Here is a 13,901-nt window from a genome sequence, read left to right on the forward strand (position 1 = left end):
GGTCGGACCACAGGAATGTTATTAGATTTAATTAGCCGGAGCTCTTGGGCTTTAAGAAAAGAGGGAAAAAGACAGACGGACAGACAGTTAGAAAGATCAAAGCCTGGAGACGGATCTATGAGCGCATATTGCATATACCCACCTCCTCTGGCGCTCCCTAAAGCTCCTGGGAAACCCACATCGCAGGTTTGTTATCTATATATTTTGGCGGTTATGAAAGAAGACCGTAATTTCATCAATAATAGGTCTTTAACCCTCTGAGAATACAAGTGGTAGTAAGTTAGGCTCTGGTCGAGTAATTAGCGGTGAAGCGGTACTTTAAAGGGGCGGAGAGAAACCGGCGAAAGTTTCGCAGTACTGAGGAAATTCATAGGCCAGATTAACTTTTTGGCCTGGGGAATCGCACTTTATTCTTCATGAACTTTTCTCTTCTTTCACTGTCTCTCTCGTGGGCCGTGAGACGCTGGACATGTAGGTCATCTCTTTTACATAAGCATCCCGACAATTTCCCAGCGCTCCGAGGGGCCGCAAGCCTCTCTCCGACTTTTTCCCGTCATCCTTTTGATCACCGAAGTGTCCTGGTTATCCATGTTTTCCCCAGACCTTCCCGACAAGTTAACACAAAAAAGTGTTACCGTTCAGAACGTGTTTGCATTTAGTCGGTCAGACAGCGTCTAGAGAACGTCCCGGCTGACCCGTTTCTGAAAAGATGGATTCAGACGTGAAGCTCCTCTGATGTTTCGAAGGAGAGCTCATTGTGTTCTCTGTCAGACATAACATATATCAGAAGCATAATTATGAAAGGCCACGGTTCAGTGGAATCAAAGGCAGTCTTCCCTCTTGAACACAAAGGCAGATTGCTTCCGCTTCAGAGTAAGTAAATACCCGGGATCAACCGCGAGCTTCGGGAGTTTCTTTGAGGTTTCTCTATGAGATTCATGTCAGTTTACTTTCATTTAGGTGTTTTTAGAAGTACAGGAGCGCTCCCAGACTTTCATGTAAACAGTGACCTCATATTTATCTGTCCATGTCTCAATATTCTGTAATCTTATTGCTGGAACATCAACACAACACGTTTTTCCTATTTGTCCAAATCCTCTGAAAGTCTAGATTTGCTATTTTCCACCCTGAAAAGTGGAACATCACTTAAAGTTGGACTTTCAACTTGGGCAGTCATTTTCAAACAAGATTATGCTGAGATGTGTCACACAAACACGGTTGCATCCAGGGAGAAACATATTTAATACATAATTAATAGTAAACATTGATCAAAACAAATGCATCAAAATGTCTTCATTCGCAGAGTCAGAGAACAAAATTGTCAAACCAATGCTAGCTTTAAAGTGTTGTTTCTTTGTGCATTATCTTAACAATCAGCACAGCAAAATATACGTTATGCTTACTGAGCAGGTTATATTGTGACACGTTTTTAGTGTCTCCAAACGAAATGGCTAAAACAATTTCCAAACAGGTTTACCAAACATTACCCCGTCACCTCTCTCTGTATTTCATTGTTCAGTCAAACAGGACTTGCCAATGCAAAGAAACGAATTAAACTGTTTTTATATTTTGGTTTTGTGTAGGTATTACTACCTGTCATTTCGGGCTCATCAGATGCCAGAGGGAAGTAAAGAGAACGCCATCATTATACTGCAGAAGGCCAAACTGGACAACTGGGTCATGGGCAAGACTAAGGTAAATTATCATTAATCTGTTAATTTTGTACTGTACCATGTTGGAACAATTGTTGTGTTTAGACCAGGGGCGTCACCAATATTGGCAATAACCCTGATATTGATAAGCTTGATACTGTGTTTGCAAGAATTGCAATAAATCACTTAAATGGATGCTTCACCCAAAAAATGTAGATTCTGTCATCATTTCCTCACCTTCGAGGTGTTCCAAATCTGTATAAATGTCTATGTTCAGATGAACACAGAGAAAGATATTTGTAAAACTGCTTATAATCAGACAGACTTTACCCCAGTTGACTCCCATAGTAGGAACATTTTTATTTTTTTGTTCTGTTGAGCACAAGTCAAGTCAACTTTATTTATATAGCACTTTTTACAATTTACATTGTTACAAAGCAGCTCTACAAGAAAACATATTGACTATGAGCAAAACATATAAGACTATGCAAGTCAAAGCAAAATATCAGACGCACTATAAATTCCTTTGAGTTAATTAAATAAAACAATAGAATTCTAGCAGCCCCCCGGCCAGACAAACAGTGCAAAACAGTATGCAAACAGTGGCGAGAAACACAAACCTCCATTGGAGGGAAACCAGGCCTAACCAGGGGATTCCAGTTCCCCTCTGGCAAAAGCTGCAGCATCTGCACAAGCTCGACAGTGCTTGCACAACAAGGCAAAAATATCCACCATAATAATATAATAGCGGCTGACATTTTGTAGTGAAGACTTGTCAAGTTGCCGCGTCCTTCTTCATCCAGCTCTTGTAACCTTGGAACAATGAGACAAGACTGGCTGGTTATAAGCATTCTACCAAATAACTTTCAATGTGTTCATCAGAACAAATACATTTATACAGATTTGGAACACCTCGAAGGTGAGGAAATGATGACAGAATCTTCTATTTTTGGGGGAATTATCCCTTTAACATAAAAAAACATTAAGTAGTAAAGCATTTTTACACATTTTACTGTTTAAAATATTGAGTACATTTAAAAGCTGTGAAATCTGTGAAATATACCTTATGCATTGGACAGAATAGTAATAGTGTAATTGTAAAGTAAGCTATGATGTAGATTAGAGTTACAATACAAAGGTGTCAGATTCCCTGACTTTTGGAAAGATCACTCGCTCTTTCTATCTTTAAATCTAACTGAACAGGTGGTTGGCATCTGCAACTCATGGGGATGGAACTTTCAGTTCAAAGTGTTCTTTTTCTTCATAAACACTTACATTACAACCAGTTCTCTGTCTAGGAGACACACATAGGTGGTGTGTTGATTGTGAGGGTATTTGCGAACTGGGTATATGTTTCTCATCAAATCTTTATGTGGGACAGGTGTTTTTAAAGTACTATCACGTGGAGCAGCTCAATCTGATGTTGCGGGAGGTGATCGCTCGGGTGGTGTTGATGCAGGCCTACACCAAGGGTTGGCTGGGGGCTCGACGCTATCGCAGAGCGAGAAAGAAACGCAACAACGGGGCCATTATCATACAGTCAGGTGCTTGTTACCTAAAGCATTTACAATTCTGATGTAATCAGAAATAGAGATGCACCTATTTTTATCAGGCAGTAATCGGTATCGGTCGTTAAAAGCATTTTCGAAATATCCTGTCAATAATAAGAGCGCAGGACAACGCAATGAATTCCTGCTCTGTATTTAGAAAATGTTAAGAAACATCACCAGTTTGATGTTAATAACATTCAGAAAGTTATAATTGAATCTGTAGAATCAGTATCGGCAGATATCGGTGAAGTAGTGTTTAATAATGAATAGCAGTGACCATCAGTTTGTTTAAATTCATCATGGAACCAAACAGGAAAATCCTGTAACACCATAATAAGAAAAAGGACTATACTGACTGTCCAATGGACAGACATTTTTAGCCCTCCCCTCCAGGCCCAACTTTCAACAAACCAATCAAAAAGGGAAGGGCAAAATAAAGTCCGGCCCTACATTTTTTTCTAATTTCAGAAGCCATTTAACTTGTATATACGTCACGATGCAGAAATGAAATCTTCCGTTTCGGGGTGACTTTAAAGCGGCAATCCATAACTTTCTCCTCTCTATCGCCATCTCTCTTTAAAACCCAAAATTGCTGGCTCCTTATAAACAAAGTAAAAAGATTCCAGACTTATTTTCTCGGAAATCAGACTCGACAGCTCAAATTATAAGTCATTATTATAAGGTTACCGTTGTGAATCGGACAGTTTGCAACACAAATTTTTATCTACATACAATTTTTTTTTATTAAAAAAGCTGAAGATTGCAGCTAACCAGGGATGATATGAAGTTTAAATTATTACTTTTAGCACCTATTTAATAAACAGAAAACAGACGGTTTTAACTATGCTGACAACATAGTCTTAATATAACAGAAGTGTTACACCACTGTGATGAATGCAGGACTACTGTTACTGAAAGTTCTTTTTTAATGTATATCCCCCTCTCTCTCTCTCTCTAGCCTGGAGGGGTTATGTGGCCCGTCAAAATCTGAAGCTCATAAAGAGAGAGCGCGAACAGGCCGCTGTGCGGATCCAGTCAGGTAAACTTCTCTGAAGACTCTTTACTTCAGGATAAACGTATCTCGTAAAACTGTAGACATGTTCCTCAAAGAAGAATAACACTACATAGTAAATAAATGAAATAACACATGCAGTCATATCATGAGACATTGTGTATCTATGGCTCTCTCTCTCTTTACTCAATCCAAATCTTTCCTTTCAGACTTGCATTCATTTTTCAATCAAAACTCAGATATTTTCACAAATTACCTTTTTTGATATCAACAAACAATCCCATGAAACAGTGCTGATAAATTAATAATGCACTGAGCCAGCCTCTCTTTTGAAAGTTGGGTCACAGCATTTGGTCCCCATGTTTCAGTAGAATGAAGTATTCGCTTCTCTCGTCGCTTTCATCTGTTTCCCAGTACAGACAGCGGAGAAAGTGAGTGTGGGGGGGGGTTGATCCCCCTTCTGTTCCCTGCCACTTCCTCTCTCAGATTCCCGACCCATTACAGCCTCTCACATACCAGAAACAAGATGGCTTTTTATACTGTCACCCTTTTCATCTGAAATGTAAATGAATTCGTACTCGGTGTGGCCCGACGGAGATCAAAGCAGCATATTAACCTTCTTGGGGCACGTTTCCATCGTCGCGCTCGTCTTCTGAGGCCGAGAGGGGAGGTGGGGGCAGGGGTCCGGGGAGGAAGGAGGAGGCGGAGTGATGCTATTGTTCTGCTCTCCTCTTTGGAGTACTTCAGTTCCCCTTTTTTTGGCAGACGCCGCTCTCTTTCTCTATACTCACAGTGTGTCAAGTGGTGCAGGTGGTATGATATTCATCCACATGTTCAGAGTTTGTAAAGGTGTGTTTATGCATGCCGGCTGCTTTGAGGTGGGCCGTATTAGCATTTTGTAAATATACATTCACCACTCAAATATTTTACAATGAAAAGGAATATGCTGAGTACAGTCTGTGAATTATATCATAGCTTACAGGGGGTCATCTCGGTTTGTACGTGTTTAAGTAAATATTCAGGGCATTCTGTTCATCGGGCACACCACAAGTGTTGTTGGCAAACCAATAGAAGACAGTGAAAATGTTCTGAAAACCTGTTTGAAAACAAGCATTACTTTGTAAATATAGCTGCAAGCAGCAATTACGGGGTCAAGCCATTATGTGGCACAACTGGAAATGTATTTGCTCATGTCTGATCATTAGTTTGTAACAACAATTTTGCTTAGAGCTTTTGACTAGGTGATAAAAAGAAATTTTATTTCGAATTTCAATTCGGACTTCGTTTCAAAAGTTATGACCAAAAATGTGTGTAAAACTTTGGACTGGTGGTTGCGCTGTAGAGTTTGAGACTCCAAAAACTGTGTTTGCTAAACAGTCAAATTTGTTAAACTAATGTTTAACGTTCTTAATCCTAAATTGAGTTCAGTAAACACTTGTGCCGCAGAAATCATCTGCACTGTTGTCAAGTGTGTGTGTGTGTGTGTGTGTGTGTGCGTGTGCGTGTGCGTGTGCGTGTGCGTGTGCGTGTGCGTGTGCGTGTGCGTGTGCGTGTGCGTGTGCGTGTGCGTGTGCGTGTTTACAGGCCTGCTTTCCCACCCACCCCTGCTCCGATTAAAGCATGAAGTGTTGAGTTTTAATTGGCCGTCTCACTGAAAGCAGAATAAATGCAGCGCTGCTGTTTCATGTGTTCAGAGGTTTACTCTCATTTGTAAAGAACAAGTAAAACTGCTAATTCTTCACTCAGACCTCGTTGTGTTTTCTTTATTCTAAACCTTCTTTTAACGGTTTCCGGAGGCATAGACTCGAATGTTTGTTAAAGATCGTCTGTATCAAAGCTACATTTGTAAATTCAACCACAACCACAAAAACACGGATGTTATTCATATGTGTTTGTACCTGTGTTTTATTAGTGCTGGTTCCTAAGACATTTATTGTGGGTTATGAAGGATATTTCCTCATGGAAGCTGCTGTGATCTTTATGCTTAAAAGGATCATATTCTATGTGGTTTAATTTTTCTGTCATGTGAATATTTGTGTCACAGCATACAGAGGGCACAGAGTCAGAAAAGACTTCAGACACAGTCGACAGTTGACTGGGTAAGTGTATGCATGATGTTGGTTAAATCTTCTGCAGCTAGCCATTAAATAAGCCATTTTATTATTTTTATGTTTTTGACACAGTTTAGGTCTCTGATTTGGAACAGGACTCAAACAACTATTTTATCGGTTAAAAAAATGGTTGGAATAGAGTTGTGTTTGACAGAAAAATTGTCCCAGAAACAAGAAAGGCCCTAAACACCATGTGAACATACAGCATACAGGCAATTCAATGGTCAATAACTTGGACAATAGTGTAACTTGTAAAGTTCGCTGTGAAATTTCTTTGGGCTTTGGTTATGTTTTAAACCGGTCAGCAGGATTTAAAATAATGTGTTTATTCAGTATCAATTAAAAGTTTTTCTGCCAGTTCTATCTGCTAAAGTATTTATAACTCAGGCTCATAATATCAGAGAATGTGCCTCTTTCCAAACATTGATGATACTCAGACCCAGTAACCACTTGCTATTTCTTCCCAAATAACAATCTGAACATTTTTATATTCTGTAAATTTAAGACGATTATTTAGCAACACATTTTAAGTTTTCTTTCTCCTTACACACGTCTGAGAGTGTTTGTTTGCGAGTATGCGTGTGTGTTTATCCTCTAGTCAGTCGGTTTATCGTTGGGATTCTCAATGCTTGTTTATATCACAAATCTCAGTGGTGAAACTTCAAACCTCACACTTTGCTATTCCGTTTCATCAGGGCTAGAGAGGACGGTTATAGATTTATTTTGACATCAACTGGCTCAATTTTCCCTTGTAAAGTTCATAAACTTGCCTACATGATCATTAGCTGACAGGAGCAGGTGCATGCGAGTGTTGTCTTGAGCTGCGAGCAGGTGTCCGCTGATATCAGTGTGTGCGCGTTCATGTCAGACTTTCTGCGCCATAGTTGTGTGACTCGAGTTAGCTTTTGAAAAGCTGATGATTATGTCATTGATCTTGGTGGGAACCACATGCCACGTAGTGTCAGGATGGACTCAGAAGGTCAGACACAATAGACTTTGTATTGAAGCGCTTCAGAACACAAAAGGCTGTCGGGCTGGCGAGTGAGGCATGACCGGCCCCAAATGTTGACACGCATGTACATAAAGAAGAACATTTTATTGCTCAGAGATTGTTCTTTGATAACAGACGCGGTCAAAGTCTAATAAGAAATATAGAATTTTAAATTCAGATTTAATTTTGCTTTGTTAATGAAACAAAGTAAGCACATTTTTTTCCTTCTAAGAAAAATGTAAGAAAATTAGCAATTTGTTGAGAAAATTGCTCTCTATGACTAGCAGTTATACACAAAGCTCTATGTACTAATAACAGTAAAAGCTAAAATATCCTCATCGTTTTCTCTTTTTGTTTCCTCAGACAAGACACACCAGAAACAGGAACATCTGCCAATCCAGAGGACAAGGTCAGATATGATGTAGCCTTCAAGTAAAGTCAGAAATATTCTATTGTGTTGATTTACCAGGGAAAAAACCAAGATGATACCCAAGTTGCCAAATTGGCATGAGCGTGTCCACAAATAAGTTTGGATTAAGTGCTGCATTTCAATGCGTCCTACTTGAATGTTTGGCGTGTTGTAATATTGTAAAGTGCACTTGAACGTAACCAAAGACTACTGATATTAACAGTAGTGGTATGAATAAGAGAAGTGTAAAATCAAAGTTTAACTGTTGGTTGAAACATAGTTTTATCGTAACCTTAGTGTGCAATTGTAATGATATTGGTCTTCGCCGATTCAAGGTAGCACTTGGAATGGTTTGCCCAAGACCAATGTCGTACAAGAAGTATATGACCACATAGTGGCCTGAAGGTACTTTGAGAAAGCACGATCCACCAAAAAAACATTATATCCGAAGTCTTTGGGAATGCTTTGTGTTTAAATGAAATTGAAGTTGTTTTTCATTGTAATTCCATTTCGCAAATCGATTCCATTTCTGCATTTTTCTGCATATTCAGACTGACAACATGCAGTGTGAGAAAGAAATGTCGCTCTTCATCGCCGACATCAAACACGATCTTAACTCCTCAAATATTTATCAAATAACAATTTACTTTTCAAACGTACCATGTTTAGAAAACTTTGGAAAGACAATGGCACACAAATACTGTTTGTATGATACTTTCATCGTTTGAAGCTTGAGATGCTTATCGTATAAACTGTCTAGATGTTTCATTGGATGCACACGCCTGGCCCCAAGTTAACTTACAGATGTCACAGGCTAATAATATAACAATTTGTTTTATATTTCATTTATATTAATATTCATTTATATTCTTCTTTTTATATGATATGAATTGTTTTCAATTAAAACTACTCGAATGTTATTCGTTTTTTGTGGAGGGCTAGCGGAAGTTAAGTTTGAGCCACATAACGTTTGTTTATTTTGTTGCCACTGAAAACGTCTATAAATATTCTTCAATATACAGTATAAGGGCTTGCAATGACACAAATTATGCATTTTTTTAATTTAGGGGAACTATTCCTTTAATTATTTGGCCGAGGAAGGCTCCTATTCACATATATTACACGGAAAACCCCTTAGATCAAACGGCACAGTCCTTTAGACAAAAGACACAATCCCCTTGCTGAGAATTCACTTCAGCACAGAGAGCGAGAGAGAGAGAGAGAGAGAGAGAGAGGGGAACCCAGGGAGGTACAGAATGAATCAAAAGCCTGGAAAAGCGTGCTAGAGAGTAAACGCCGACTTCTCCCTGAGGTGATTTGTATTTTCGTTGCTCTCTCTACAGATGTCGGAGCCCCTTTTTTCCAGTAAAGACCTGAGGTTCTTTGCTAGGACTTTGATATCCGTTCGAATTCAATATGTGAAATAGTAGAGCCACTCTGTGACTTGGAGCACATCGTCGAGCTTTGAAGTCTGATCCAATTTTTGCTGCTCGCCATTTGATGTTGAAAGGATGAGATGAAGAAAACGTACAGTTTTTGCCAGTAACTCTGCTGAGCATATGTAAGATTAAAACAGCCCGCTCCTTTGGAGGGTGTACTTAGAAATGTTAAGCAGATTAATTCTTTCCTATAGCTCTTTTATTCAAAGATAAAATTAAATGTGTGTGGAAGTCTGCGAGGACGGCCGCCGTTATTTCCTGCATTACATTGAACTGAGCGTGACGGCAGAGAGAGAGAGAGAGAGAGAGCGTGGTGCATTAGCACTTACTGTTAGTGTTGCCAAACACAGTGTTAATGGATGCTGGTAAAAATAGCTCTGCTCTTAATAAATTACTTCAATTAATTCACATAAAAGACCTACTGCTGTTTTATTCATTATGATGTGCTTGTTTGTATTTGCTCATTTCAGCGCAGTGTGTTGTTCGTTCAGGTTGTACATAAAGAAACGGGCGGTAGAGAGGAAAGCTCCAGTGACGTGTCTGTGTCGAAGAGGAGACAGAAGAGATCTGCACTGAGCAAACAAGGTGAGGCAACACACACATGTCTGCCGACACAACATCATCACAATGGAAATTTCCAGCAATACTTACCAAGCCAAACATTAACTGCAGACACACAAAGCATCAAACACACAGTACTGCACAAAGAAGCAGAGGAAATCCCCAAATCGCTACTAGAGCACAGCGCTTTAAAAACAATCTATCACTGTTCCTCAAACACATTCTACACATTTTACACTCATATACACTCTTAAAAATAAAGGCACTTAGAAGGTTTGTCACAGCGATACCATTGAAGAACCATTTTTGGTTCCAAAAAGATCCATTCAGTCTCTCTTTCTTACTTTTTTATAGTATGAACAGCCTTTTTTCACAACAAATTTTTTTAAACAGAAAGGTTCTTCACATGTTCTTTATGGAACCCAAAGGTTCTTCTACGGCATCGAAGAACATCTCGAGGCGCCTTTTTTAAAAGTGTGGTGCCCGACCGGAGGGTGTCAAGACCTCCAGCGACCCTAAAAAGCTCCATGAAATGATTTCTGCATATTCAAAACTGCTATTAGAATTTAAAGGGATAGTTCACCCAAAATTTAAAATTCTGTCATGAATTGCTCAAGATATTTGGACTTGTGACCAAACAGTTCTTCAACCCCATTGACTTCCATAGTGGGTAAAATGACAATGGGAAGTGTCGCAGAACTGTATGCTGTCCTACATTCTTCAAAATATCTTCTTTTGTGTTCAACTTAAGTAATTGTATTGTAGTCAATGGCATCCAAGAACTGTCTGGTTATAAGCGTTCTTCCAAATATCTTTCTGTGTTCATCACAGAAAATGATGACAGAATTTATATTTTTGTGCAAACTATCTCTTTATAAACCTTTTAATAACTATCTTTTTATATTAAAATCTCTCAGTTAATACTCTATTTGTATGTAAAGCTGCTTTGCAGCAATGTTAATTTGGGAAAAGTGCTATAGAAATACATTCGATGGTTTTCACAATAATCTCAAGTTAAGTCTTCAAGTCATGTTACACGGTGTTTTTTGGAACATGTTACATTGGTGTTTCTCATTATATAAATGATTGTTTTTATATTATGTGTTTAAAAAAAGTGGTGGACACGAGAGTAAGAAAAAAACGACAGGATTTTGTGCTGAAAATTTCATTTTAATTCCATCGGTGCCTCCATTGCTCTTTAATTCTCGCGTTCTGTCATATCATCTTGTGGTTTGGCTGAGCTTTATTTGGATGAGAGATGTGTGTCTGTGTCATGGGTTTTAAAAAAAACACCAATCACATCAAAGGCTCACATGCCAGTGACTCTATTAGACGTTCACAGTCATGGCGACACAAAGACCAAAACACACATATTTGCTGAACATATGTTTGCTTTGTGTTTTGCCCTGGGCTGTGAATACCATTAATGGAAGCTGCCTGCGAGCTGTGTGTGTGCAGAGAAAGGGAAGGTGTGTCAATCAGGGGCGATGGCAGGGGCGGGGCGGCTGAGATTGGTTGCCGGGGGTCCATCATTAGAGTGATTACTGGTGGAAGGTGTGTGTGGGGTGGGATTGAGATTAGCCGTGTGTCCACGGATTACCGGATTAAGACAGATAATGTAACACACGCTCTGCACTGCAGTGGCTCCGGATTACTGTCAGATCACCACAGCTCGCCTGGGTTAGACAGCTGCTTACTCAGTGAGACTAAGAGCAGGTGACCCCACACATCACTCTCCGTCTGAAACACACACGCACTGGAGATCATGTTGTCACAAACATCACATAGAATGGTACAAATAAAGTCTTTTTTGAGTCTTGAACTGAATTTCTGGTAGTGCTTTGATGCTTTTTGTCAAGTTTCAAACTATCGAAATTGTTTATTTTTATACTTTATTTGTAATATGATGTTATTCAATAATTACAGATCATTTAAAGGTCCAGTGCTTGAAATTTATTGGCATCTAGCGGTGAGGTTTGGAATTGCAACTCCGCCCCTCCCTTGCGAAAAACTACGGAGGCTATCAGAGGACTAATGCTGAGTTCACACCAAATGCAAATTGAGTAAATTACATACAAAGTCAATACAATGTAGCCAATAGACGCAAACACACGCCGATGACGCAAATAACTCAAATTGGCCAGTGGCGATTGCTGCAAACGCATGTCGAATGGTCCATATGTGTCCTGTCCAAGGCTAACTTTAGTTTTCCTTACTCATAATGTGCTGAAGGACACAGATGTCTCTGACAGGCTATTTAAAGCTATTTAAGTCATATTACCTCACCTAAAATATGCGAAACACAGAACTGCTGACTGGACTGTCCTGACACCGACACTCTTTCATTTATATTCAATTTATAAAACCTCTGACATTTGCAATGCTCTACCAGTTGAGTTATAACAACACGATTCCTTCATCAGAGGAGTTTGTTGCTAAACCGCATGCTCGGTTCTGTCTATAACAGAACGCATGCGAGTGTGTGTTGTGTGGATGTGTTGTGGAGGGGTAAGCAGTGCACACTTTGATCACAGGAGATCAGAGTGTGTGTGTGTGTGTGTGTGTGTGTGTCAGGGGAGATAGCAGAGCCAGATGTCTGGAGTTCTGCTCACTTCCTGTCTCTCATGCTGCTACTGTCACTGCACACACACACACACACACTTTGTAGTTCTCTCACACACTTATTACCTCCAACCTTTTGGACACAAGGTGCAAAAATACACTTTCCCATTCATTTTTGGACATTAAGTGCATTGCAGAGTCTCTGAATGATTCAGGGTGGTCATCATCACACCTGACCAACAGTACAAGTATGGCATCATATTAATGCGGTAAAATCAGTATAGACCGTTTCATTGGACATGCGCAACTGGATTGCAGTTAACTTCCGCTGTGTGTTTATTTATCGGTCTGTCTAATAATATAGCAATTTATATTCTAATTGATGTTCAAATTAATTTATATTATTATTTTAAATCAAAATAATTAATTCATTATATTAAATAAACAATTTGTTGAATTTTGTTGTATGTTTATTTTATTAAATATTTGTATTTTATTAAATAAACAATCTGTTAAATCTGTAGTTTGGTCGCACCGTATGGGACAATGACATCTAGCTGTTAAATTTGGTATCGCAGTCTAAATTCAAAATATTGTAGAGACAAGTTAAGCCAAGTAACGGTTCTTCACGGTTTATTTTGCCTGTCAAATGTGTACCGGAAGTGAAGGGCAGTTCACGAACGCATGCATGCACAGTAACATTTGTTTATGTTGTCACTTTGAAATCGTCTTTACAAAATAGACCTTTAAAGGAATATGTTAGGGTTTAAAAACTTTGTGGCTGTAGACAATACAAAAACACAGAAAACATATTTACAACGTTACACTTTAATTGTTGTCAAATGACATGTTGAGCCACAGGGGGTAAACTATGTGTTATTTGTGATTTTAAGGGCTTCCATAAGTGTTTCATGTAAAATGATTTTCTGTGATATAAAATAATTGTATTGCCTGTAACTGACAGCATGATACATTTTGAAAGTTGCCTCAGCAGATCCTTTAAAGTTAGGGAGAGATTAGGAGTCTCTCTCTCTCTTTCAGCCACATCATAATTTACCTTTCTTGTTTTCTCAGAACTGACATGTATGTTTACCAAAAGCATAATCTTCATAAAGCGGGTTAGCATAAGGAGCTCGGCTTTTAGGAACCATGAAGTCTGATCCTTTTTACCGGAGAGCCACATAAGAGAACTAACTTTCACTTATGAAGTATGGCCGTAGCAAGACAATGATGCGTTATTCCGCATACATAAGTGCCCTTGAAAGGCATAAAGAAATGTAGAAAGAAACACTTTATGCTGCCGTCTCTCATTTATTTTCATGCGTATTGCAGCGCTAAACATTAGCTTGAAGGTTTCTGGGTTGTGGGAGTGTTCCAGTAGTCTGATCTGGGCATTACTCAGTGTGTTGGCTGTGAAACGCACCTCAGCGTGTCATTTGAAGGCATCATCAAAACAAGATCAAAAGTTTTACAGGATTAGCAGAAATGAGTAACAAAACAAATGAACGTGTGCACATGAACAGATAGTGTCATGCTAGTTTGACTTCAGCCACTTGATGGATAAACTTCAGTGACGTACATATTTCCTCTAGGTAGTTTATGTCTAAATGATTT

The 13,901-nt window shown here is 39.0% G+C and overlaps 1 protein-coding gene across 4 annotated transcripts in view; it reads left to right on the top strand.

Annotated features, from left to right (window-relative positions):
* myo3b (myosin IIIB) overlaps window positions 1–13,901 on the top strand; it is a 65,161-nt gene that overhangs the window by 34,762 nt on the left and 16,498 nt on the right. For all 4 annotated transcript variants that reach the window (XR_013787102.1, XR_013787103.1, XM_079463639.1 and 1 more), the window contains exons 28-33: window positions 1,584–1,695; window positions 3,034–3,196; window positions 4,161–4,241; window positions 6,259–6,313; window positions 7,680–7,725; window positions 9,656–9,749. Coding sequence is in view for 2 of the 4 variants with exons in the window: in XM_079463639.1 (XP_079319765.1) it covers window positions 1,584–1,695; window positions 3,034–3,196; window positions 4,161–4,241; window positions 6,259–6,313; window positions 7,680–7,725; window positions 9,656–9,749 (551 nt within the window). In the remaining 2 variants the exon portion in view is untranslated. The remainder of the gene's footprint in view (window positions 1–1,583; window positions 1,696–3,033; window positions 3,197–4,160; window positions 4,242–6,258; window positions 6,314–7,679; window positions 7,726–9,655; window positions 9,750–13,901) is intronic.

The sequence above is a fragment of the Barbatula barbatula genome (genome assembly GCF_947034865.1).
Source record: "Barbatula barbatula genome assembly, chromosome: 9".
In the NCBI taxonomy this organism is placed as follows: domain Eukaryota; kingdom Metazoa; phylum Chordata; class Actinopteri; order Cypriniformes; family Nemacheilidae; genus Barbatula; species Barbatula barbatula.